General features: G+C 38.0%; 1 protein-coding gene across 2 annotated transcripts in view; it reads right to left on the minus strand.

The window, feature by feature from the left end:
- The window catches only part of MAPK9 (mitogen-activated protein kinase 9), a 49,325-nt gene extending 24,232 nt beyond the window's left edge, over window positions 1–25,093 (minus strand). For both annotated transcript variants that reach the window (XM_081320990.1, XM_081320991.1), the window contains exons 1-2: window positions 25,003–25,093; window positions 112–282 (exon numbers count right to left, since the gene is read on the minus strand). In XM_081320990.1, the coding sequence (XP_081177116.1) occupies window positions 112–233 (122 nt within the window). In that variant the 5' untranslated portion in view covers window positions 234–282; window positions 25,003–25,093. The remainder of the gene's footprint in view (window positions 1–111; window positions 283–25,002) is intronic.
- Between the last annotated feature and the right edge of the window lie 1,223 nt (window positions 25,094–26,316).

The raw sequence follows: 26,316 nt of genomic DNA on the forward strand, positions 1-26,316 counted from the left end.
GTGTTTGCTACAAATAAAAGATGATGGCTCCCCATACAAATAACTCTACTAGGTTTCTTAGGGATTATCCAAGAAAAGATAGGTGCTGCTGCCATTTCTTTGCTTACTCACCAAACAATGCCTTGAGCCCCAGATCCAATAGGTTTCAATTGCTGGTAGCGTTTTAGTACAGTGAATGTTGAATCTGCAACTTGAACACTGTAAAACTGTGTGTCACATTTATTCTCGCTCATGTTGTAGTGTCATGTAGTCTTTGTCTCAGAATTGGGCAGTTCTCAGGATCTGTGTGAAAAGAATTTTTGAAATGTGAAACATCTTTTAAGATAAATAAGATAACCTTTATTGTCATTTTTTACCGTGAGCATCCTGGCACACATTAAAAATGAAATTCTGTTGCCTGCTCTCAAAAGAAAGTATATATCTACCAAAACACATACATAACACACTTATAAACATGCTATAAACATACATTTATATACCTCACCCATACATATATATATTAATCACTATCCATTTTGAATTGCAACAGCACTTAGACTTATATACCGTTTCACAGTACTTTACAGCCCTCTCTAAGTGGTTTAGTCCACATATTGTCCCCAACAATCTGGGTCACCATTTAACCGACCTCAGAAGGATGGAAGGCTGAGTCAACCTTGAGCTGGTGAGAATCGAGCTGCCAAACTGCTGGCAATTGGCAATCAGCAGAATTAGCCTGCAATACTGCATTCTAACCACTGTACCATCACGGCTCTTAATGGAAAGAAGAAACTTGAGAGTTGACAAAGTTGATACTACAGTAGTGGCCAAAATTGTGGAAACCTTTAGTGAAAAGTCTACATTTAAGGTTTGATGTCTAATAACACCACTTTTTTGGAGTAGTACCATAAAATTATATATCAATGGAAAGATAATTTAATCAAGAATATAATGCAATAACTTTTATGAAGGATTTGCTATTAGAATAGCAATTATAAAGAAGAGAAATGAAACACATCCAAAAAACGAGATATACAAAAATTATCACCAGAGAAAAAATGAGATATACAAAAATTATCACCATAAAAAAACAAGACACACAAAAAATTATCACGTCAGTTAATACTTAGTTGGGTAACCTTTAACATGAATTAAGGGACACGATGGCTCAGTGGGTTAGGACGCTGAGCTTGTCGATCAGAAGGTCGGCAGTTTGGTGGGTCGAATCCCGAGTGACGCGTAACAGAGTGAGTGCCTGTTACTCGTCCCAGCTTCTGCCAACCTAGCAGTTCGAAAGCACGTAAAATGCAAGTAGAAAAATAGGGACCACTACGGTGGGAAGGTAACAGCATTACGTGCACCTTTGGCATCTAGTCATGCCGGGCACATGACCACAGAGACGTCCTCAGACAAGCGCTGCTCTTTGGCTTTGAAACGGAGATGAGCACCGGCCCCTAGAGTTGGAAACGACTAACACGCATGTGCACGGGAACCTTTACCTTTACCTAATATGAATTATGGCCTTACAACGTCTTCCCATGGAGTGAACCAAGACCTTTAGTTCTGCAGCTGTTATAATGTGAAACCAAGATTGAATGATTGCTTCTATTAACTGGATTTTATTGCTGGGTCGCTTCCGACTAATGTTAATTTAGTCAGCTCCATAGATTTTCAATTGGGTTAAGGTCTGGGCTATTCCCAGGCCATTCCAGCAGTGGAATATGGTTATCTTGAAACCACTTTTTGCACACAGCAGCAACATGACATGGAGCTGAATCCTATTGAAATATAAATGCTTTATTGTCTTGGAAATGATCATGTGCAGAAGGCTTCAGTTTGGGCTCAAATATTTCATTAATGTATTTTTGGCCATTTATATTCCCATTAATCACACAAATTCTGCCCACACCTTTTGATGTCGTACAACCTCAGATCATAACACAGACTGGGTGTTTCATGGTACATGTAATGCAATCAGGATGCAAATCTCCTATTCTTCTTATGTATTTTATCCAGGGCTTTTTTTCTCATAGAACGCTCAGAACTGCGTTCCGGCACCTTTTTTTTTTTGCAAAAAAAAAAAAAAAAGAAGCTCCCTCTATTGGCTTTCCTAAGCCTTTTGCAGGGCTAGGCAATCTTGGCTCTTTTTTATGATTCGTGGACTTCAGCTCCCAGAAATCCTGAGCCAGCCATGCTGAGGGGAAAGGGAAAGGTTTCCAAGCTGAGCCATACTGGCTCAGGAATTCTGGGAGTTGAAGTCCACGAGTCATAAAAGAGCCAAGGTTGCCTATCCCTGCACTAGAGGAGGACATTAAAATTATTTACAGGGTTACTTCTTTAGGAACTAAACTTTTAGAATCTAAAGCAGCTAATTCAAAAAAGCCAACAGGAAAGAACCTCAGATTTTTCATCTGCTTCTGTCTTTTGGAAGGTAAAATTAGATAACAAAATAATCTTTCCTATGTTAACATCTCTGCAATGATGATTTCATAAAGGTAACAGGAAAGAAATGAGAAACATTTTTCTCAATGTAATATGTCTAATTTAGTTGATGCTAGAAAAAAATAGTATCTTTTGTACTATTTTGTACTATTGAAAACTATTTTGAATCTAACCATCTATTACAACTAAACCACTTTAAATTAAACAATTCTTAAGAATGAAATATTCTTAATTTGGACTTTACTTTTACTGTTTGGACTGTTGACTGTTTTAAAAAATAGATTATTTAGAATCTAGTTATGTTGCACTTCAGTCTTTAAATAATTAACCTAGTATATACATAACAATATATGATGTTTTCCATGGTGAGCTTAACATCAATAACAACATTTATTGAAAAAGCTAAAATAATTTCTGGTGGTATTACCTGTACATTAAAATTTTGTTTAGTCACAATCTTTCACTTTTCACATTCTGGAAAAGCAGTGGTCATGTATTCTAGCAAAAGATGTTACATATGTGCATAAGCGTAGTCAGTAGCATATGCCTTTTTAAAAATATCAAACATGCAAAGAAACAAAAATAAGTCCAAAATATCTGTATTACATCCAGAAATGCCAACTTTGCAATCAATATTTCTCATCCATAACTATGGCACCCTAAGGATACCTGCATACATGCAAATGCTTCTCTGGGATCAGTAACGCAGCAGCGATTGCTTTTTCCTTCCAGTAACATATACCTAAAACCAGTTTATTGCATTTGGCAATTGTACTAAAAAAATCTCATTGTCAACCAATATAATTCATTTAATTTGAAATCAAGTGAAAAATTGATTTAAATTATTTTATTAAAACAAATTAATGGCAATTCTCTTATAAGAAGTTGCCTCAAACAAAATGAGTTTGACATGCCTGCTCTAGATAGTTGAATGCTCCAAAATAAATTCTAGACCAGGCCTGTACATTCAGCCTATCAAGGTCCCTTGGACAGAGCACAGACCTTTTTTTAAAAAAAAAGTAATAAAATCACCACCACTGCCCCAAAAGTCATGTTGCCTAGTGTCTCCATGGCTTACCATGACCACGAGCTCCAACACTGTAGATGCTCCTCTAGTCACCAAATCATTGATTAGCCCACCAGCATTCCTTTGCAGACCACAAAGATTTTTAATTTATCAGTGTGGGCCTTTCCCTTCTACAAGTTGCTGGACCTGTCCCACCGTCGCCTCGCCCTGCGTGCCTAAGTGGCCGCCCTGCATCGCCTGGCCCACCACGCCTCCGCTGCCTGCCCCGCACAGCCCCGCCATATAGAGCGGGCCCCGCTGCTCCCACTGCACCAGCCATGCCGGCTCCGGCCCCGGGGGACAGCCCGCCAACACCCCGCACGCCTGTGACCGCAGCAGTGCCACCACCCCCCACCTCCTGTGCCCGCCAAGATGAGAGTTCCGGCACTTTTTTTTTTAGAAAAAGAGCCCTGATTTTATCCCATCACTACCAAACAGGGAGATCTTGGTCTCATCATTCCAAATAACACTGTTCCATTGTTCCTCTGTCCAGGTAACATGGGTTTTAGCCCAGTTTAGTCTTTTCAACCTTTGTTTCAGAGATAAAAGTGGCTTTTTTCGTGGAATTCTAGATTTTAGGCCAAATTCCTGCAGTCTGCGCCAAACAGTCCTTGCACTCAACTTCACATTGCATTGTATACACCCAGATGATTTTCTTCTGTCATGTAGGCAGTCTCTTAATGCTTCTATCATCACTTCCTGTTGCTCACCTTTTCCTGCCTTTACCAGTGTGGTTTTGTAGTGACTGAGTCTCCTTAAAGATAAAGGTTCCCCTGCACATGAGTGCTAGTCGTTTCCGATTCTAGGGGCCGGTGCTCATCTCCGTTTCAAAGCCAACGAGCCAGCGCTTGTCCGAGGACATCTCCGTGGTCATGTGGCCGGCATGACTAGATGCCAGAGGTGCACGGAACGCTGTTACCTTCCCACTGTCGTGGTCCCTATTTTTCTACTTGCATTTTTACGTGCTTTCGAACTGCTAGGTTGGCAGAAGCTGGGACAAGTAACAGGTGCTCACTCTGTTATGCGGCACTCGGGATTTGACCTGCCAAACTGCCAACCTTCTGATCGACAAGCTCAGCATCCTAACCCACTGAGCCACCGCATCCCTCTGAGCCACCGCATCCTTATACCTCTTCAAAAACTTAGAAATGCCACCTTTGGTTAAGTTTCCACCAATTTTTCCTTCTAATTTCTTTATAACTATATATTTATATATATTTATATTTATTAAATTTTTATACCGCCCTTCTCCCGAAGGACTCAGGGCGGTGTACAGGGCAATAAATATTAAAAAGCAAAGTACAAAAGTTAAAAAACAATTAAATAATTTATGCCTGATCTATACAATAGTTAAAACCATATTAAAAACCCAACCCCAAACCCATCAGACCAGGCCGGATTGCTCAAATAAATAAGTTTTTAGATCCCGCCGGAAGGAGCGAAGGTCGGGGGCCATCCGGAGCTCAACCAGCAAGCGGTTCCACAGGTCTGGCGCGCCCACAGAGAATGCCCTCCCCCTGGGGGCCACCAGTCAACATTCTCTGATTGGAGGCACCCTGAGGAGGCCCTCTCTGTGGGAGCGCACTGGACGGAGGGAAGTTGACGCCGGCCGCAGGTGCTGCCGTAGGTAATCCGGACCCATGCCATGTAGGGCTTTGTAGGTCATTACCAGCACCTTGAATCTCAGCCAGAGGGCAACCGGCAGCCAATGCAGCTCGCGGAGCAAAGGTGTAACATGGGAGTATCGGGAGACTCCCAACACAACTCGCGCGGCTGCATTCTGCACCAGCTGGAGCCTCCGAGTGGTCTTCAAGGGCAGCCCCATGTAGAGAGCATATATAGCCTTGTTCACTTAATAATATTATTTTACATCGCTGTCTGGGCGACCAGTCAACTCTTTGCACCATTAATTTTATTACGTTTTACAAGCTCACTAAATGAAAGAACACAAAAAACCCAACCAACTTGATAGTGATCACCTAACACACTGACAAATGTCCTCCTCTCAGCTTCAATACATGACATCAATAACCGAATCCTACTGTGATCTGATTGGCTCATTGCCAAAACAAGATGACACCTGATTGGCTCTCTAAACACACACGCTCATCGGCTACAATCAGATGAAGGAAAGCTACCTGTTATCAACCTAAGCAAGTTCTTTTTCTGGTTATTTGGCTATAACCTTTCATAGAATACAGATAATTGAACAGGCTTTGTTGCATCACATTCTTTTTTAAATTATCTTTCCATTGATATACAATTTTATGGTAGTACTCCAAAGTGGTGTTATTATTAGCCATCAAACCTCAAATGTACACTTTCCCCAAAAGTTTTCACAATTTTGGTCACTACTGTATATGGAACAAAACTGGAACTGAATCTAGATGTTTTGCTTTGGATACCACGAAGTCTCATCTCAGAAGGTAATAGGGAAAAGAGGTCATGAAAAGGATGTGTAGTGTCCCAGACAATACTGCAGAACGTGCTTAAGCAATGCTTATATGCTATGTCCTGGATGGAAGGGAGTGAACTACCAATAATCTTTTCTGCCATTCTCACTACTCTCTGTACCGCCTTCCTATCCGAAACAGTAATCCTTCCAAACCAGAAGTAATGCCAGGATGCTCTCAATTATCAATCTACACAAAGTGGTAGGGACAGGGGAAGGAAGATGTATTTTTCTCATGCAATGCAGAAAATGCAAGGGCTGTTGAGCCCACTTCACCAGTGTCTCACTTTTGAGCAACCAAGCTAACCTACTCATTAGTTGCACAGCTAGAAACTTGATGCTGCTAACCACCTCCATAGGTGAATCATTAATACACAGAGGTGTATGATTATGCCTGCCTTTTCTGAAATCGACAATGATCTCTTTAGTTTTTCCTGTTTATGACGAGGCTGTTTTTATTACACCATCTCACCAAACCTTCTAGCTCCTTGCAGTAAGCACCCTCATTGTCATCCTGAATAAGGCTCACAACTGTTGTATCATCCGCATACTTCACAATATGGTTGGTGGCAAACCTTGTACAATAGTCATGTGTCAACAGAGAGACCAGTGGACTTAGGACATAGACCTGAGGAGAACCTGTGCTCAAGAAAACAGTGTTAAAAATATTAGTCCCAACTTGCACTGTTTTACAAGGTTTGCCACCAACCATATTGTGGTCTATCAATAAGAAAATCAAGAATCCAGTTGCACAAAGGAATATTAAAGCCTAAAAGGCCCAGTTTGTCTACTAGATGCTGAGGAATGGTTATATTAAATGCCAAACTGAAGTCGACAAACAGCATTCGCACATGAGTATTTCTTTCATCTAAGTGTGCCAAGCTCAGATGGAGAACAGAAGAAATAGCATCCTCAGTAGAGCAATTTGGACGGTAAACAAACTGAAGTGAGCCAAATGCTGTAGGGAGGCTGGATATAATAATGTCCTTTATCAGCCTCCCAAAACAATTTAATAATGATGGATGTAAGTGCAACTGGACAGTAATCATTAAGACACGTAATCATAGACTTTTTTGGCACTGGCAAAATAATGCAGTCTTAAAACACGATGGGCCCACTGCCTGCTGCAATGAAAGACTGAAAATATCTATAAGAACACAAGCCAACTCATCTGCACATTCCCTAAGAACATGCCCAGGGATATTATCTGGGCCTGCTACTTTCCGAATGTTAACTTTCAGCAATTTTAAAATCTCAAGTAAAATGTTTATAAGTACAATGAATCAACTAAAGCTAAACCCTTTCTCTTTAATGGGTATCACCTCTCCCCATACACTACGGTACTGTACATGTCATCCCATAAGGTGCCCCCATACATGTGAATTGCTTATTCAAATGCCCTTAAGAAAACATTTACAACAAGCTGAACTGCGCAAGTGGTGACAGAGATAAGACTCATTTAGGAACCTGTGGGCCAGTAAACCAAATTGTTTCTATTCACTGCCCACATCTCAAAGATTCTACTGTTTCTCCCCTTTCTTTGTTTTGCCATTGCCTTTCTGTTATGTAGTGGGCCAAAGATATATAAGCCCTGATTCTGCTTTTGTTCATGGCTGCACAGCAAAGTATCAAAGCTTTGCTAGGAGCCTGGTATAGACTGTATTATTGCTTGTAAGCATACAAATAAAATTATATTGTATCTTCAAAATGATATGATTGCTATAGGTGAACATACTCTGGCCACAATAATTTAATATTATGATTTGGATTGGAGTCAAGGTTGCTGTGAAAACACCATGTGAATTTGGATGACCATTCTAAAAGGTTGATCAGTATGACACAGTACTGAAGTGAAATTTTAGCATCAGTGTAACCACATGTTTTCCAGAATATAGCAAATTACCTGTTACGCATAAGGCTAATGTGCCCCTGAGCATTCTGGCTATTTGATATCATAACAAATCTATCATACCATAGTAATTATTATAACAAGTAAATGCTTCTGATGCCATTAACATGTGTGTGTGTGTGTGTGTGTGTGTGTGTGTGTGTGTGTGTGTGTGTGAGAGAGAGAGAGAGAGAGAGAGAGAGAGAGAGAGAGAGAGAGAGAGAGAGAGAGAAACAGAGACAGAGACAGAGTAATGATAAATTTTATTGTACCATTTTAATTCAAGGTTGGAAGGTATATGAATATTTAATTAATTGTTGTTAGGTGCGAAGTCGTGTCCGACCCATAACGACCCTATGGACAACTTTCCTCCAGGCCTTCCTGTCCTCTACCATCTTCTGGAGTCCATTTAAGCTCACGCCTACTGCTTCAGTGACTCCATCCAGCCACCTCATTCTCTGCCGTCCCCTTCTTCTCTTGCCTTCAATCTTTCCCAGCATTAGGCTCTTCTCCAGTGAGTCCTTCCTTCTCATTAGGTGGCCAAAGTATTTGAGTTTTAGCTTCAGGATCTGGCCTTCTAAAGAGCAGTCAGGGTTGATCTCCTCTAGGACTGACCGGTTTGATCGCCTTGCAGTCCAAGGGACTCGCAGGAGTCTTCTCCAGCACCATAGTTCAAAGGCCTCAATTCTTTGGCGCTCAGCCTTTTTTATGGTCCAACTTTCACTGCCATTTAATTAATACAGTACTGATATTGTTCTTGATCTGACTGAATGTACATACAGCAATTTTAAGGATAAGTGTGCTAAACCACAGAGATTATAGCTTTTCTCTAAGAATTTGCTATTACCCTCTATATAGTTATATCCATTTTCTGAAATATATGAAAACACTGGGCAGATGATGATGACCATGTTCTATTAACTAGGATCACACATAAGGCTGACAAGGGAGAAATTAAATCACAAAGCTCTCACAGGAGCAGAACTGATTCACAAAAGTAGATGAATGAATCACAACATTAACTATACATCTAGTTGATTGGCATCTGAAGGCAAATATGTTGATGTCAATTTGTTCCATCCCAGAGTGAAAGGTACTCTTAGTACTGGAGCTGTAACAGTTAAAAAGTAAATTTGGAAGAAGAATTTCTGCAAACTTCTAATTTCAGCATTAAGTTTTGAATGAAAAACATTAATCATCTATATAAAATATTTCTAGTTAAAATAAAATCTGGATCTATAAAGGTAATCTATTAAGAAAAAAAATCCGCTCATCTTGCATTAACAAGCCTGGAAGCCCAACAATAATCACTGAATCAATTCTTACTGCTCATTGCCATTATTATTAAGAAAGATGGGTAATAAACCAACATCAAGATTAGTTAATCAAATACTTTCACATGATTTTCCTCATTCGCTGAAGAACTTTCAAGCAAAAAACCAATGCCAAACTCTAAGTCAGCATTCTTACTAAAGATGGTAATACATGAAATACAGTGTGGGAAATTTACACAGTAATTACACAGTTTGGTGTAATTTTAGTATAGTATAACTGTAGTTCTCAAGTTTCTTTATAAATAATTTAGTATGACTTGTTGAAATATTTTAAAAATAATTATCACAAAAAGTTCTAATAATATTATAAAGTTTAAATCTCATATTCTTAACTTGAATATTTTAGGCTTTCAAGAGAAATATTACTGTACATCTATCCATCTATTTGGATATTTGCTTGTATTAGAAAAATTTTCTAATGGATAATAAGGTTAACATTCCCCAATAGTCTAGGAAGCCATTTTAGGACAGAAATCCAATATTATGAAGATTTTTTTACAAAGATAATTTAACATTACTTTATCATAAATAAAAATGTATGATAAATTAACTGAAAATAAATCTATACTTCTTTGCTGTTAAGACCATCCAGATTTTAGTAGTTCAAATCTGATAATGCTAGATAACCTTTTGCTATGGCTCCTAAATAAAACTTGTGAAATTATTGCTTTGGTCTGGAAGCATATTTGCCCCGAATTACAGTAAATATTAGCAAAAAATAAGTAAAAGCAATTCTCTAAACAGCAATAGCTCATTAAGCAAACATTTCCTGTTCTGTGCTTTATAAACAATAAGTGGTAATAATTAACAGAATTTAAAGTAACATTTATATTAAAGCTCAGATCCACTGTCAACTCTGCTAACATGGATGATTTTGCATTGACAACAGATGGAAATGTAGCCATTTTCTTCCTTTCGCTTTTAGAATTAAGATGGTGCTGGGGAGGGGGGATGTGAATGAGAGCCCAGCTAGACATAACAACACTGAGCCTAGCAAGAGAATTAAGGTTGTTGAAATCAGAGATGATAAAAAATTGGTGAGCTGGAGAGCAAGCCCGCGTTTCACGCTAATTAGGGAATGTGATTTATGACTGTAAATTGGAGGAGGGAATGGCGCTTTGATACTATATGCCCAGGGGAGGGGAATTCAGTTTTTGGCTTTGATTATGTAAGTGCCGTTATTATGCTACTCGAATAAAAGATTCTTTAAGGTAAACAATGCCTCGAGGTCCTTTTGAAGAGTTTCATCTGTCGGAACCATGACATTCACACTGTCAAAGTATTTTATTAGGGCAAATAGAGCTGCTAGTATTTTTTAATATTAATTATCAGCATGCTGTTCCACAAATGTATTGCCAATCTCTTGCTGCAGCAGTTTTTTTCCCAACTGACCAATATATTTACATGAAAAACTGCACACAAAGAATCTACATATTTCGACTGAATGGATAGATAACGGGTTCCTCTTGTTCTCCTGCACATCCCAGATTTCTTCCACAGAATGCAAGAGAGAGGATTGAGAAAACTGATCTGCCGGCAATGTCTGCAGACTTGATGGATGGACACAACTGGATATAAAGAAAGTATTTCCTTCATAAATACATAAGGTTCAGATATATTAATACAAATGAGCAGGAAGAGACTAGTGTGTCTCTACTTTGTTGACAATATTTGCATTGTATGTTATCATCTAGATCAGGATGCACATCATTTGAATATACAATTCAAATTACATATACAATTCAATCCCCCAACCTTACAGAGGGACCACGTAAAGTTATCCAATGGTATGGTGGTATCACTGAGGTGGGATTTATTTATTTTTTCAGTAATCTTTTCTGGGTTCTATTGCTTTATTTATTGGGAATCTTTTTCTGCAGATTTGGTTTTCTAAACAACATACAAGTCAAAAAACAAAATAAATCAACAATAAAGAAACAATAACATTTCATATGATTATAATTTGGGCAATTAAAGAATATTAAAACCCCACAATTTCTATTTTTTTGAGTTTGGGAAAACCCTCAAAGCCCAAAATATGACTACTTCGACACCAAATTTTGATTGTACAATGATATAACTGGAAGTTACAAGTCTTTAACTTATAACAGTTTGTTTAGTGACCATTCAAAATTACAGTCAAACCAAAACTCTGACTTATGACACCTGTATAACTTTTCACACTTATGACTGTTGCAGTCTCTCCATGGTCACACGTTTAAAATTCACACACTTGGCAAGTACAGTGTCTCATATTTATGATGGTTGCAGTGTCCTGGGGTCATGTGATCACTTTTTGCAACCTTCTGACAAGCAAAGTCAATGGGGAATCTATGTTGACTTAAAAATTCTGTTACCAACTTAACAAATGCAATGATTCACTTAACAACACTGTCAAAAAGTCTTAATGGGGCAAAACTCATTTAACAATTCAAACAACAGAAGCAAAAGAAATTTTGTATGATCCATAGATGCAGAAATCCTATGCACTAATAAAAACAATTTTAGAAACATTGATGATTTATAGCATTATGCTCTCATTCCATCACTAGAGGTAATAATAATAATAATAATAATAATAATAATAATAATAATAATAATAATAATAATAATAATAAGAAGAAGAAGAAGAAGAAGAAGAAGAAGAAGAAGTAGTAGTAGTAGTAGTAGTAGTAGTAGTTGGAAGGGACCTTGGAGGTCATCTAGTCCAACCCCCTGCTCAGGCAGGAAACCTTATACCATTTCAGGCAAATGGCTGTCCAGTCTCTTCTTAAAAACCTCCAGTGTTGGAGCATTCACCACCTCTGGAGGCAGGTTGTTCCACTGGTTAATTGTTCTAACTGTCAGGAAGTTTCTCCTTAGTTCTAGGTTGCTTCTCTCCTTGACTAGTTTCCATCCATTGCTTCTTGTCCTGCTTTCAGGTGCTTTGGAAAATAGCTTGACTCCCTCTTCTTTGTGGCAGCCCCTGAGATATTGGAACACTGCTATCATGTCACCCCTCACTCTTCTCTTCATTAAACTACACATACCCAATTCCAGCAACTGTTCCCTATATGTTTTAACCTCCAGCCCCCTAATCATCTTTGTTGCTCTTCTCTGTACCCTTTCTAGAGTCTCGACATCTTTTTTACATTGTGGTGACCAAAACTGGATGTAGTATTCCAGGTGTGGCCTTACCAAAGCATTGTAAAGTGGTATTAGTACTTCACTTGATCTGGTTATTATAGGCTGCCCTATAATCCTGATCTAAACTCAAATCCAGAACCAACTTTGAGTAGCAAGCCACTGAATCACAAGGAATACTTTTTAAATATGTTGCTAGCCATAGACCTATTTTTTGTTCTGTAGTAATAACAGTATTTGTATAGTTGCTTGCCAGGACAGGACAGGATAGAGCTGGAAGGGAACTTGGAGGTCTTCTAGTCCAGCCCCCTGCTCAAGCAGGAAAACCTATACCATCCCAGACAGGTGAATGTCCAGTCTCTTCTTAAAAATCTCGGGCCAGATGCATCCTGCCAAAACTACACCCACCCCATTGCCGGCAATGGGAAAAAAAATTGCGATATGTCATGTGACATTGCGAGTTTGACACTGTTGTAAAGAAATCTTACATAACACAAAGAATTTTTATAAATACTAATATAAAAATAGGAAGCTTAACTTTATATACCATATAGTTTTAATGGCTGCATTTTCTAGGGTACCAGCAAGTATATGTATTTAAAAGCCTTATTAGCAATGAAATGCTTGGTAAGTCATTCAACTAATATTTTAAGAAGGATTTTTACAGATCCGCAGAGATATTGCATGGACTCAAGCAATGGTAAGGGAACTCAATGCTTTAAAAATTATTGTTGTCACACTAATGGCTAGTTTAAAATAGCAGACTAGTTACTATAATTGTGCATATCTACAAAAGAATGCTTTGCTTCAGGTTTCAGGTTTCAAGTTTCAAGAAAAACACCCCCTTAGACCTGCTTTGCTGAGCAACATGAACCCTTCATTTTTAAGAGCAGAGAAAAACAGCTCAGTATTCTCCAGCACTTGCAAAATTCAAAAAAGACTCTTACAAACAACTGCACAGAAGCCTTTTCTGGATTGTGTGACTGCTACAGGCTCCTGCTTTTGAATATATTAGTGAATGCTAAGAGTAGGTAAGCTGCAAAGAAATACTTTCCTTTTAGCAGTTCCCAATGCTGTCCAAAGATGAAAAGGTTTCTGTGCTTTACTTCACAGATGCCTTTCTTGTAGCTTTGCAGATGACAGAAGAAAAAAACATAGAGAAGCTTTAAGATGCTAAAAAGTATTCCTTCAAGGTAAATATTACATCTTTATTACCTTGATAAAAAGAATCGCATCTTTCCTTTGCAGCATGAAACAGCTCACTGACATATGTAACTCATCATGTACATGTAGATATCCATGTATTATGAACCAGCCCTAATTTGTTTGGTAGACAGGATGTTTTAGAACCTAAACGTAGTCAATTATATGAATTCTGGTTGCTCTTTGAAAGTGTGTATTAACACTAGGCATATTCTTACCACTTTTTCAGCTATTCTGAATATTGGGCCTGAAATTGTGATGATCAACCTTCAAGAATTCAGGACTGTAATTTCCAAGCATCCAAAGATGAAAGTGACAGCTCTGAAAGAACCAAGAAGAAAACTGAAAACATGGAAATAAATGTGCGAGCAAACAGATATTTTTAAATGTGTCTAGCATTCTCCATCTGTCAATATCAAGAACATATCGTGTGTACTGTTTTCTATGCAATGAACAGGTGCCAAAATACTCTTTTGCATATTCTGTTTGTATTCCTTCCCTATTCCTTCCTGTTTTCCATCAACCAGCTTCCTGCATAGGCTGTAGACTTTTCTGGTACAACTGAATATAGACAACTAGTTTTTGAATATTACTGACATGAATTTGAATTTTATGCACAACTACATTAAATCAACATCAGAAAGTTTGTGATTTCATTTTTCTCCCTCTAAAAATTATATGAAATACTGTATTTTAATATTTTTGGCAATTCAAAGTATAGTATGGAAAGAAATTAAATCAAGAACCACATCTTGTATTAACAGGACATAATAATACTATGCAATTCATACTATTTTTGTTAAATAGGGAACTTCAAAGCAAAATCTTCTAATAGTGATTAACACCAAACTACAGCTGGTCATGTTTTAATCCAATGTCTAAATCAAAAGCGAAGTACTGTTCCACTGCAAATGCATCAAATAACTACTGTCACAAATCTGTTGTGAAAACAAAAGACTGTTTGAAGTTTATTTTATTATTTTATGAAATACTGTACAATAAAACTCTTTATATATTGATATATAAGTTTACCTAGTAAAGACAACTTTTCAATTTTATAGGAAAACCTTTCCCATAAAGACTGAAATCTTTCAATCTCTAATGTGTAAGAAGTAAAAGAAAGTGAGAATGATGAACACATGCGTAGAGCTTGCTGTGTTCCTTTTGGGGAATATGGGAAACAAAGAAACAGAAAAAGATATAATCAGCAAAAGAAATTAAAAGGCAAAAATTAATAAATAAGAGAAAAAATAGTCCAAAGATTACACCAACACTATTTGTAATATTTCTCCAAATGTTTCCAGTCTAGCAAATCATCTTTGCTTCCATCATGTTCATACACAACTTCATACAATTACTATTTTTAAGCTTCTCATCAACTCCATACAATCAATTTTCTGTTTTTCCCCTCTCTGTAAGCCATTCACTTTTTCTTCATATATTTGTTTTACAATTTGATTTTCATTGATCAATCTACCTTAATTTACTTATGTATGTGATACAGTTTTGTATTTAATTTACAACAGTACTTAAAATTTGTGTGGTAATGTTAGCTATACCGCACAAATTTCAAGTACTCTATTCTAGTACAAACAGATCAGCTTTATGTTTCTCCTGACAGACCCAACTACACTGACACACCCAACACAGAATGGGTAAAAACAGATTTTTTTTGTCCACAGACACTTTTGCTGCTTACAAATATTCCTCACAACAAGTTATATATAGTCTATTTATAAATATCAGCACTTGTACACATAAATTATATCTGTAGCCCTATCCCCATCTTTAATTTCCATTTTCTATGAAGGTACACAAATTCATCCACTTGCTCTAGTTTTTCATGCATATGAATCTTAAAAACATTCACTCCTCTTTAATTGACAACCGTATCTATCATGATTTTCCTTCAGTGAAATGGTCACTGTGAATCAAAATACTGTTTATTCAATCAATAACCAGCAATGTTTGAAAAAATACAACATCAAAGTAAAATAAATTTATTTAATCTAAAATAACAAATAAAAAATGCAGTATACACTACTAAAATGTGTGTTAATTCCTGTGTAAGTGTAAAATATTACTATCTATTAAGTAAAAGTATGTATCATCTAAAACAAGATAGTTAGAATGTATATTAACCTAAGTGACAAATAAAACAACTGGTCAGTTCTGTGACCAGTTATGCTTATTTTAATCGCAGCAACACAGAATTTGCTGCACATGAGAAAGTGTTCTAAATGTATTCTGAAGATAGTTCACATAGGTGTCCATCTGTCCTGAAAATTTAGATATTAAAGATAGAATATAAGCAAATCTGATACTCCTGTGGAATTTACAATGTAATAATACAGTGATCAAAATGGTTTTGATCTCCTTGTCACCACAGGGGCAGCTCTGCTCAGTTAATGGAATTTTGGAATATCTGCCTTGCAGCAGTATGGATGGTAAAATGTTATTTTTGCATTGAAAAAAAAATGCTATGCTCAGCTTGGCAAAAGTTAAGATTTTGCTGGTTCCTAAATGCCCTCATTTATCCAATTTCTGCCATGTTGGCAGCCTACTAGGTTCGGCCTGAAAGTTATTCCTGATCACTAAATTAGAGAAAGAGAGAGATGCTGTGAAGAATACCGTTTACTGTCATCTCATTCAGATAAAGATACAGTATCTCATTCAGAGATACAGATACAAAGCCTGAACCCTTTGTCTCCAAATGGAATAGACAATTACTAAAACAATCTCTTCTTGAACTGTTCCCCTACTACACACATGCAGTACCGCACTTCCTTAAAAAATGCTAACTATCGCTTAAGAAGTTCAGCTCTGTGCCTTAATTAGTTTTCTGCTGCTGCTGCTTTAAACTGTCTAGACCTTAATCAGCTTCACACTGAAGGCTTTTCTTGTCAGCTGCATAAAATTTGCTCTTAGTATGCATTGGTTGGAAAATTATTTATTTTTTTACTATCATTACCACCACATTTTTGAATGGTCCCTAACCAAGGTAGTGGATACACTGCAAATTACTCACATACAAATGTATACACACATTCATATCTCCAACAAACATATCTCCTTACTCAATGTTGAACTATGTAATATGCATTTATTCCATTGCATCACATGGTTTATTCCCATCATTCAACTGTCTTATTGCATTCAACAACCAAACTTCAAATTGCATTCACGTTACATACCTGAAGCCAATTATCACACACCTTTCCTATATCAACTATCATACAACAAACTTTTCATAACTATACATTTTTCAGTGAATATTATGTTATATGTGCCTTTTAAGGAACAATAAGAACAAAAATGCAAGGCCACATTATTAACAATTGGCTACCTCTAATGCAGAGAATATTAACCTTGATATTAGCAGTCTATAGTCTTGTATTAGTAATCAAATCACTATTTTAATCTTATTTTTATTAAAATTAGAAAGAGATGTTGAACTTAGTTGTAGCTCTAGGCTTAATTTTTTTTAATTTTCATATTACAGATAGTTCTTAACTTATGACTGGTCATTTAACGACTTCAAAGTTATGAGAATTTTAAAAAGCTACTTATGATGCATCCTCAAAGTTATGCTGCTCCCCAATCACATGGTCACATTTCAGGCACTAGACAACTAGTTCACATTTAAAACTGGTTGCAATGTCCCATGGTTATGTGACCATGATTTGCAAGGGGTTTTTTTGTGGGTTTCTGGCAAAAAAACACCCAATTTGCTTAACAACATGATTTCCATGGTGCCTTGATGCATGACCACAACAAGTTAGAACCAAAAATCCAGCCCCAATTGTAGTTGTAAGTTGAGGATTACCTATTGTTATTATATTTTAAAATGTTCATGCCTTAATATTTTAAGACCTGTGATTACAATAACATTCACTCATTCATTCAATGATCTTCTAAAGAGCAAAACTCTGGTCTCCACATCTTCTCCCCAGCAGAAAGTAAAATTGCACTTCTCAAATTTTGTTCATTGTCATCTCTAATAGACTTTCAAGTATGCTTGGCTGGCTCAGGAATTCTGGGAGTTGAAGTCCACGAGTCATAAAAGAGCGAAGGTTGCCTACTCCTGCCCTATACATTTAACAAGCTAAACTGCTAATGCTTCTGTAGTTTTTGCATTAATGCTTGTCATCATGTTAGAACAAACACAATTGTCACACATACATTAAACAAGTCAGATAGCCGCTCCATAAAAACACCAATAATTTAACATTTTCCAATTGCTGCACCAATTATCTGACTCACTGCCTTTTTCAATATTATTTCAGCATTTATGACTTCCCTTTCACCAATTTTCATTTGGACACTAGCATTTATTTCAATTATATTCTTCGATGTATCATTTCATTTCCATATAAATCTCTAAAAGCATCCTTCCAACATTCTCTCATTGAATTATCTCTCAAATGATTTCATCATTTCCATTCTCTGATGGAAGCTTCTTGTTTAGCCCATTTCATCAAAATCACTCTGTATTTTCTCTGCTTCTTTTAAACATTTCTGATCTTGTTTGATTATATTCTTTGCAGCTATAATTTCCATTATATTCACATTATACAGTATATATTAATTTTCTTTTCCTACAGCCATTCTATTTTGGTTCTACTGTACATTTAAACTTTTTTTTTCCTTTTCTCTGAATCAATATACCACAAGTGCAACCAAACCATACGTTTTTCTATGCAAGGATCTCTATTCTAAATACTATTTTGAAAGCCAATGTACTGTTGCTCATATTCCAAAAATGAAGTACAGAGAACTGATATATTCTGAATGTAATAATCCATTTTAATTAATTTTATTTAATTAATTTAGAATACAAAAAAAAACATATATTTTAATATTCCATTAAAGACATTTTCATATTTTAAATACTCTAGTAGATACATAGAAACATAGCAAAATTATTTGCTTTTGGTACATTTGTAGTCCTTATACAAGTAGTCCTTGACTTGCAGCCATTCATTTAGTGACCAAAGTTATAACTCCATTGAAAAAGCAACTTATGACTGGTCTTCACACTCACAATTGTTGCAGCATCCCCATAGTCACATGATCAAAATTAAGGCATTTGGCATGTATTAACAATGGTTTCAGTGTTCCAGTTATGTGATCACCATTTGTGACCTTCCCAGCTTAGCCTTGAGCAAGCAAAGTCAACAGGTGAAGCCAGAATTGCTTAATGATCATGTGATTTACTTAACTGCAGTGAATCACTTAAGAACCATGGCAAAAAAAGTTGTAAAATGGAGCATGGCTTATTTAACAACTGCCTTGCTTAGAAACTTTTGCACCCAATTGTGGTCGTAAGTTGAAGACCGTATATATTACAACCAAGACCAATTTATAAATCATACTTACCTGAAATACTAGAAATGATTTTCTTTCTGTGTGATCCTATGTATACCTCAAAGCAAATTTTACTGAACTTAGTGTGGTTTAGTTCTGAGTGATTTTTTTATAGGTTTGAGGTGTAATAGATTTGTTCCCAGAAAAGCATACATTTGAAGCTCCAGAATATATATCAGCTGCTTATAACACTATTATGAAGTTTTATTGGAAAATATATTGAGTTTGAATTTAATTTGTAACCTCACTTAAGCTATGCATTCATTGCATAGCCTTGAACAAATGAAATTTCTCAGAACAATGTTGACATTGCATAAATATTAGATTCAGTGACTAAGAACAGAAGAAAAAACTATAATTAATAAACTTTAAAAGTAGCAAGTAACATACTAATGGCCCATTCTATAAGATCATAGAAGATAAGGATGCTTCAGGTCTCTACTCTGTTGCAACAATGCCTAATTGGACCTTCTCTGTTGCTATGTCTGACCTTTGAAATGATGATCCTTTTAGCTTTCTATAGAGCCTGTAAAGATCTGGTTTTTCCCCTCCAAAGAATTTGTACTGTGACATGAACATGAGTTGTTTTTTTTATTATTTTTCTTGTTCTTTTCTGATATTTAGAATATCAGAGTCACCAACTATGACAGCTTAAATAAATGACTCAAATAAATAAAAAATAGAAGATAAATCTCTGTTACATAAATAATCCTATTTCCAAGTGAACTATTTAACATATCAATATTCTATACTATTTAAAAGACAGCTATAAATCTCACACAAGAGTGACTGCAAATATTGCCAGGCAGAGCAATAGATATGCTATTGCATTAAACAATTACTACAGCTTCAACGGTTTAATTTCTATCCTCTTTCTATGGATAAGTATTTTAAATAATACTTCATGGACGCAAAAGTGGCTACATAAAAGAAAGGTTGGGCAGAAGTTAACTCTTGAAAGTTAAAATCAATGAATTTCCTAAACGAACATATGGAGGAATCTGTTACTGAACAGTGAGATTTATGTCATAAATAATATTGTATTATTAATGAACTAACATTTAATACAAAACAGCACTTCAATACAAAGTAGATTAATGTATTTTTGATCCAAGAATATTGAAAAAGATGCCAGTGTTCTTTTGTTTTTGTTAATATTTTGTGGGGTGGTGTGTTTATATGAATGAAAAGCCCTTGTACATAACTGGAAGCATGGAAGTATATCAGCTTACATTGCTTTTTCACATTTTTAAAAATAGTACTCTGGAGGAATAAAAATAATTGTGATATGTCCGTACTGCACACCCGAAGACTTTCAGCATATATATATTTTTCTTTTATATCCCGTTTTATACTACTCGTTTTTCAAAATTACTTATTTGGTTTGCTATTTCATTTTGAAAGGGCTCTTTATAAAGCAGGAAAATAAAAGCTCTTCCTCTTTCCTCTGTGCCAAACTAGAGAGTACACTGAATACACAGGTATTTGGAAAGGCTATTTAATACTGCCCCTTTTATTATAAAGGAAACCCTGTGGTGAGAAGAGGTAATCAAACAATAATTAGCAATTGTTCCTCCTTTTCTTTGTCCCACAGCTGATGCTGAAAGAACACAAAAAAGCAGGAAGTTTCCAGCTCCTCCCCTCAACCATAACACTTTGCTACGGAAAATGAAAAAAAGTAGTGTGGAAACAAGAGAGGGCAGCACCAGCTTTTATTTATTCTTTCTTCCTTGGCCTCTATGGGTACTGCAGGGAGGAAAGATTTCACTCAGGAATCTGCTTAGTGAGAAAAGAGCCTTGGTGGAGCAGTGGGCTAATGCCTCCTTAAGTAACACCAGCTGCCTGCAATTAGTGCAGGTTCGAGTCCCACCAGGCTCAAGGTTGACTCAGCCTTCCATCCTTCCGAGGTAGGTAAAATGAGGACCCAGATTGTTGGGGGCAATTAAGCTGACTTTGTAATAATGCCACTTGGGGTGTGTGTGAAAGCCCTAACAAGCAAGCATATACATAGAATGAAGGCTACTGCTAAGCTTGTAAGCCGCCCTGAGTCTTAGGAGAAGGGCGGGATATAAATGGAATTAAAATAAAAAAATAAAAAGAAAAAGAAAAAACTCTGGTCACCGTCACCCTCTGAGCTAAGCAGCAGAGAGGGTTTCTGAATATGCCTTATACTGAGTCAGAGTATTGGTCCAATTAATTCCAATAGGGAGCACATCAACTGCGAGCAATTTTTAGTGGTTTAGAGGAGTGCTTTTCATCTTACCCGACCGAAAATATTCCAATGTAGTCCATATAGTCAATCACTAAACTACAGTACTATCCCCTCCCCGCTGCATCCAACTCAGTATAATTGAGCACTGCAGCCTAGGTTGCTTGCCTCCCGTGATGCTCCCAGATGTTTCTTCCATATCAGACATTCCAAACCAGTATCAGAAAATGTAGCAAGCTGGCAACGGGTCAGACTGCTGCTCAGCCTGGACTAAACCCACTGCAAGACTTGCCTGGTTCTTCACCTGCTAATTGCCCTTCCCATCCAGGCAGGGAAGGCAAACCTCACTGGTTGGTTTTGGTGTGGACCGGTCACCAATACCTGCCTTTTCCTTTTAGGAATTGCTGCTACCTCTTTCTTTTGATTTCCCAGAAATTTGGACACACAAATGACTTTACTTCCCCCTCCCAATTCTCTTCTATGACATTAACACAAGAGACTTTTTTTTATGGTATCATCATAGCTCTGGGGACACACTTCAGTTAGCTTTCGCTTATAACCATAACTGGGACCAGCAACTTCCTTGACAAGTAATGTGGTCATTATGTGAGATATTACATGACTGTGACTTGTGATTTTACTGCTGGCTTCTCCACCGACTCTGCTTGTAATCGTAAATGCTCACTAGATTGTGAAGCACCCAAATCTTGATCACAGGACCATGGGGATGCTGCAGCGGTTGTAAACATGAGTTTATAAAGTTCATAGTTACTTTTTCAGCCCTATAATTTTGAATGGTCACTAAACAGAGCAGTCATTAAACAAGGAGTACTTCTAATCAAAGCAATAGAGAAGTTGGTTTTCTTCCTCAGTAAGTTAATACAAACTCTGTAGCAGGAAACAACTCATGGTTCAGCTTCACAATATTAAAGCAGCTCATTCCTTAGTTACAAATTAAAGGGGGGAAGAAGAGAGGTAAAACTAAAATAACTAAATACAATAACATCATCAAAAAAGGAAACTGCAGTTCTGTGGGCTGGAATGCGAAAGCTAGGAATACCAGCATGGGAACAAAGAGGAAGAAGGTCCATGAAAGATGTAAAGATTGGTGTATAAGGGTGTGTCAAATATATGTTGGAAATGTAATCAGTGTGAAGGTATTTTTGGTGGACATGTAAGACAGCTATGCAAATATAGGGGTCAGATATGTACTTTAATTCAGAGAATTCTTACAATAAATGCACAATTGAAACCAGAGAGGGGTTTTTTTAGGTTTGATAAACAGAAAAAAAACCCCATGGGATTTTGTTTTATATATAACAGCAGCAGCAAGACTTTTGTATGGAGAGCGATGGAAGGATTTACAAATTCCTACAACAGAAGAATGAATGATAAAGTTAATGGAGTTGGCAGTGGGCAAAACTGATTGCTTTGGCTAAAGAAAAGAATTTAGTTTTGTTTCTACTTGAAAACCTCTTTTGGACTTTTTGCTTGAAACTGAAAGAAATAACTGTAAGATGTAAAGGAGGGGGTGGGTGTCAATTTTTAAAAAGAACTTTGCATAGGAAGGTACATTATGGGACTTCCACCTTTTACTTTAAGGAGACCAAAACTACACTCACATTATTAACATAAATACTACTCTGATCCTCAAATAAGATTGGGTGCAACCAAGTGAATCCTTCATAAAATCTGGACTGCTCTTGGAATAAGATATAATAAATAAATTCTTCTTGTAGCATTGACCAAGTTACAGAATGCAAAGCAGCATATTATACAAAAAAGAAAAGCTGAAGGATTGTATATAGAAGTAGTAACTACAGCTTTCTTTATCACGTTTCTCCTGTATAGCATAGCTGAAGGAATGAGTGTTAAGAACAGCATGTTAATTACATGAAAGAAATACCTTATCCTACCAATAATCCCTCTTGTTCATGTTTTCTGGGCCCTGTTCCTTCAGATAATAGCAATAACAGTATATTTTGTTCACTCACTCACCATTTTTTATTAACTGATGAAGCAACAGGATTGTGGCAGGAGCATAATTCTCTACCATGTAAATCTGGTACAGCTACAGCTCAGAAAACTGAATTTTCTTGGAGGGCAAGTAACTTGTCAGAGGCATGTAATCTACCAATTTCCTAAGATTTTCTGGACATGAAAAGCTACATAAATCATGGCTGCTGCTGTGTAATTTCTTGCTTGCCAGCTTAGCCTCACTTTGGGGGCAATATATGCGATGTTTAAAAGGGACACTGAGAGTGAGTCAACCAAAAAAATAAGGTAACTGTCTAGTTTCCTCATCTTACTATACAGAACAAAGAAGAGCAAACAAATAAGAGAAGGGTTATCGAGAGAAGACTTTATTTGGAGGAGGAACTGTCAACCTAACTTGTTCCTTAACCTTCTTTCCCTTGGTGATATGGACCTCTGAAGCGATTTAAGTGTAATCCTCCCAACATCATTCAAAATGATAGTACATCTGAATATATAGATAGTAAGTGACACCATCCTTCTGAGATTTCCCTGAATGCTGTCTAGGTAAAGAGAGCAACGACAACTACTCTTGCTTTCTCAATGGGCAGCACTGAGGCCAGCCCTCCTTTTCCTGTTATAACCAAAGCTGCACCCTGAAAAGACAGGAACAAGGAGTTACTGCTGCTTGCGCTTACCTATTTCTTAACTCTTAGAAGCAACAAAATATATGAAAAAAACTAAAAAACAAAACAAAAATCTCACCTTGGAGAGAGAGGACACTATGGGGAGGATTTCCTGCCAAGAGGTCCCTCATCACCCCTGTCAGTTTCTACTCTCTATAGAAAATAAAAAAGAAAATAAGATAAAGATTCTATTCACTCTGTAAATCTCTCTCATCTACGATTGGTTCAAAGTAGATGATGATGCCTGAAATATGTTTGACCTATCATGTAGTTCAGTTATCGGTTTATATTTTGCTCTACGGGTGACTGTTGGCAGAACAGAAAACATTGTGAATTCAAAAGCCTGGTTTCTTGATACGATGTGGGCAAAAACTATCCCCAAGTCAAGACTCGGAACTTATTTACTTCGGGATGCCTTTCCCCGCATAAGTCCCTGCTGAAACAGGTTTTTTTTTAAAAATGGGTGGAAAGGAATGCCTTTCCCTGCTTTGTCCTCATGATTTTGAAATGATTTTTTTTTAATCCCATTTATATCCCGCCCTTCTCCGAAGACTCAGGGCGGCTTACAATCTAAGCACAAACCAATGTGCTTAGCAATAAAATTTGCCCCTAAAAGTTGTTCAACCCACCCACCCGGCCACCCACTGGTAATGCCTCGCTCTACCCTCCGATCAATCACTCCAGTCGCCAGATAAGAAGAGCACCAGCAGCTACCAAGACCACCTCCAACGAGCTGCCCACAGTTGAAAGGACACAGCGCCAAGGGAGAGGCAGCGATGTCGACCGAACGGGCGTAACATATGCCGTTCGTTACCGAGTCAGAGCTCAGGTCCAGCCAGCCTGACGACAACCGACCGGGCAGGAGGGGAGGGGGGGGAGTTCCTGCGAGACGCCGGACTGGGCTCTGTCCCTACGGACCGAGACGGGGGTTTGCTTCAGGCGCGACGGGTTCTGTGCAAGGGCGAGCGAGGGCCCCCTTTTCCAGGCACCAGAGCGCAGAAGAGGCGCGCCGCGGCAACAGGGCGGGGGGAGCGCCAAGACAGGAAGCTTGCCTGGAGCCCCAAGCGGAGCCTCTGCGGTACCCGCGCCCAGCCGGGAGGCCGAAGAGGCGACGCGATGCCGGGGAAACTTTCCAGGCAAACCGCCGGGTGGGGGAGGGGAGGGGGGGGGCTAAAGCCCTATAGAGGGGGCGCTGCTCCTGCCGCTGTCATCGCCAAGCCCCTCGGCCGCCCCGCCTGCCCGCCCCGCCGAGAGCCTCACCCCTCCACTCCCGCCTCACCTCCTCTGGTGCCCCCGGGCGAGCCGCTTCGCGTCTTTATCGAGCTCTCATACACTCTCGAGCCGCAATGGCCTCCCTCAGCGCCTCACAGGCCGCACCAGAACCAGGCGTGCTGATGAGCACCCGTGCCACCCAATCACCGCAGAGGTTTGGCAGGTGTCTACCAACCAGCTTTCGGAGGCGAGTCCGAAGACCACTATATAAAGTAGGCGCGACAGGCGCCTTCCTCTTAAGAGGCTGGGGTTGGGGGTGGGGGGCTGATGTTCTGGTGGGCGAAGTTATCCGCGTCTGGGAGGGTGAAATGCTACACGCCTTGTGCGTGACTTTGGCTAAGACGAGTTTCCCGATTCGGTGCGCAGGTTGAAAATACATCATGACGAATGACTGCTCCCCGGTAACCGTCCACTTTTCACAACAACAGAAATGGTACATGTCAACGTAAGACTACAAGAAAAAATTGCTGTATTTAATGCAGTAATTTAATTATGGCATGAGGTAGGGTAAAGGCACGTAGGATAGGCAGAAATAGCCATTGTGAACTACTGTATTTACCTGTAGTTTTCTCAGCCCCCTTTTCTATAATGGATAATACGTATAAACTGATATACTCAGGCCAGGTTCACATAATAGTCTAGAATCTAGATTAAAATGTGATTGGATATATAGTGATATAGTGTGCTGTCTAATGTCAGATCTCATTGAAAAAAGTTGGCGTATATACCTCTTTTTAGGAAGTGTTGTCCAACTGATCATTAGACTAATACATTCTTTTTATTTACTTATTTTCCCACTCATCTTACAATAATTCTGGGTGGTTTATAGCAAAAACTTAAAAACAGAAACATAAGTTCAAACAAAGGTGAGGTTAGCGGCCTTCAATTGAACTCTCATGTTTTTGCTTCAATCTTTGGCAACAATCTTACTGGGCCAAACCCACATCTCCAAAACCATGAATACACTGAGGCTGTCTGACTCAGAACAGCACAAAAGGTATCTGTTGCAGCTACAGCCTTACCAACCATTTTTCTACATGAAACACAAACTAAGAATGTAACCCCATGAAAAATTTATTCCTTTGGGGAAATCTATACTTAATGCTACCTATAAAATAAAAATAAAAGCATCTGATTTAGTGAAACAGGATGGATAGAGAATGGTTTTTGCCAGCACTTGAAGCCCCTAGTTTCCCTCTGACAGTGCCACCTCTGCATTTGGCTATCTGGCAGTGGGCACAACATATTTTGGCAAGTAAGGCCATGGCTATTTGTACTACCTTTCTCTTACCACAACAGGAAGGACCTGCTGTGTGTACCA

Source organism: Vipera berus (genome assembly GCF_964194415.1).
Source record: "Vipera berus genome assembly, chromosome: 2".
Classification (NCBI taxonomy): Eukaryota; Metazoa; Chordata; class Lepidosauria; order Squamata; family Viperidae; genus Vipera; species Vipera berus.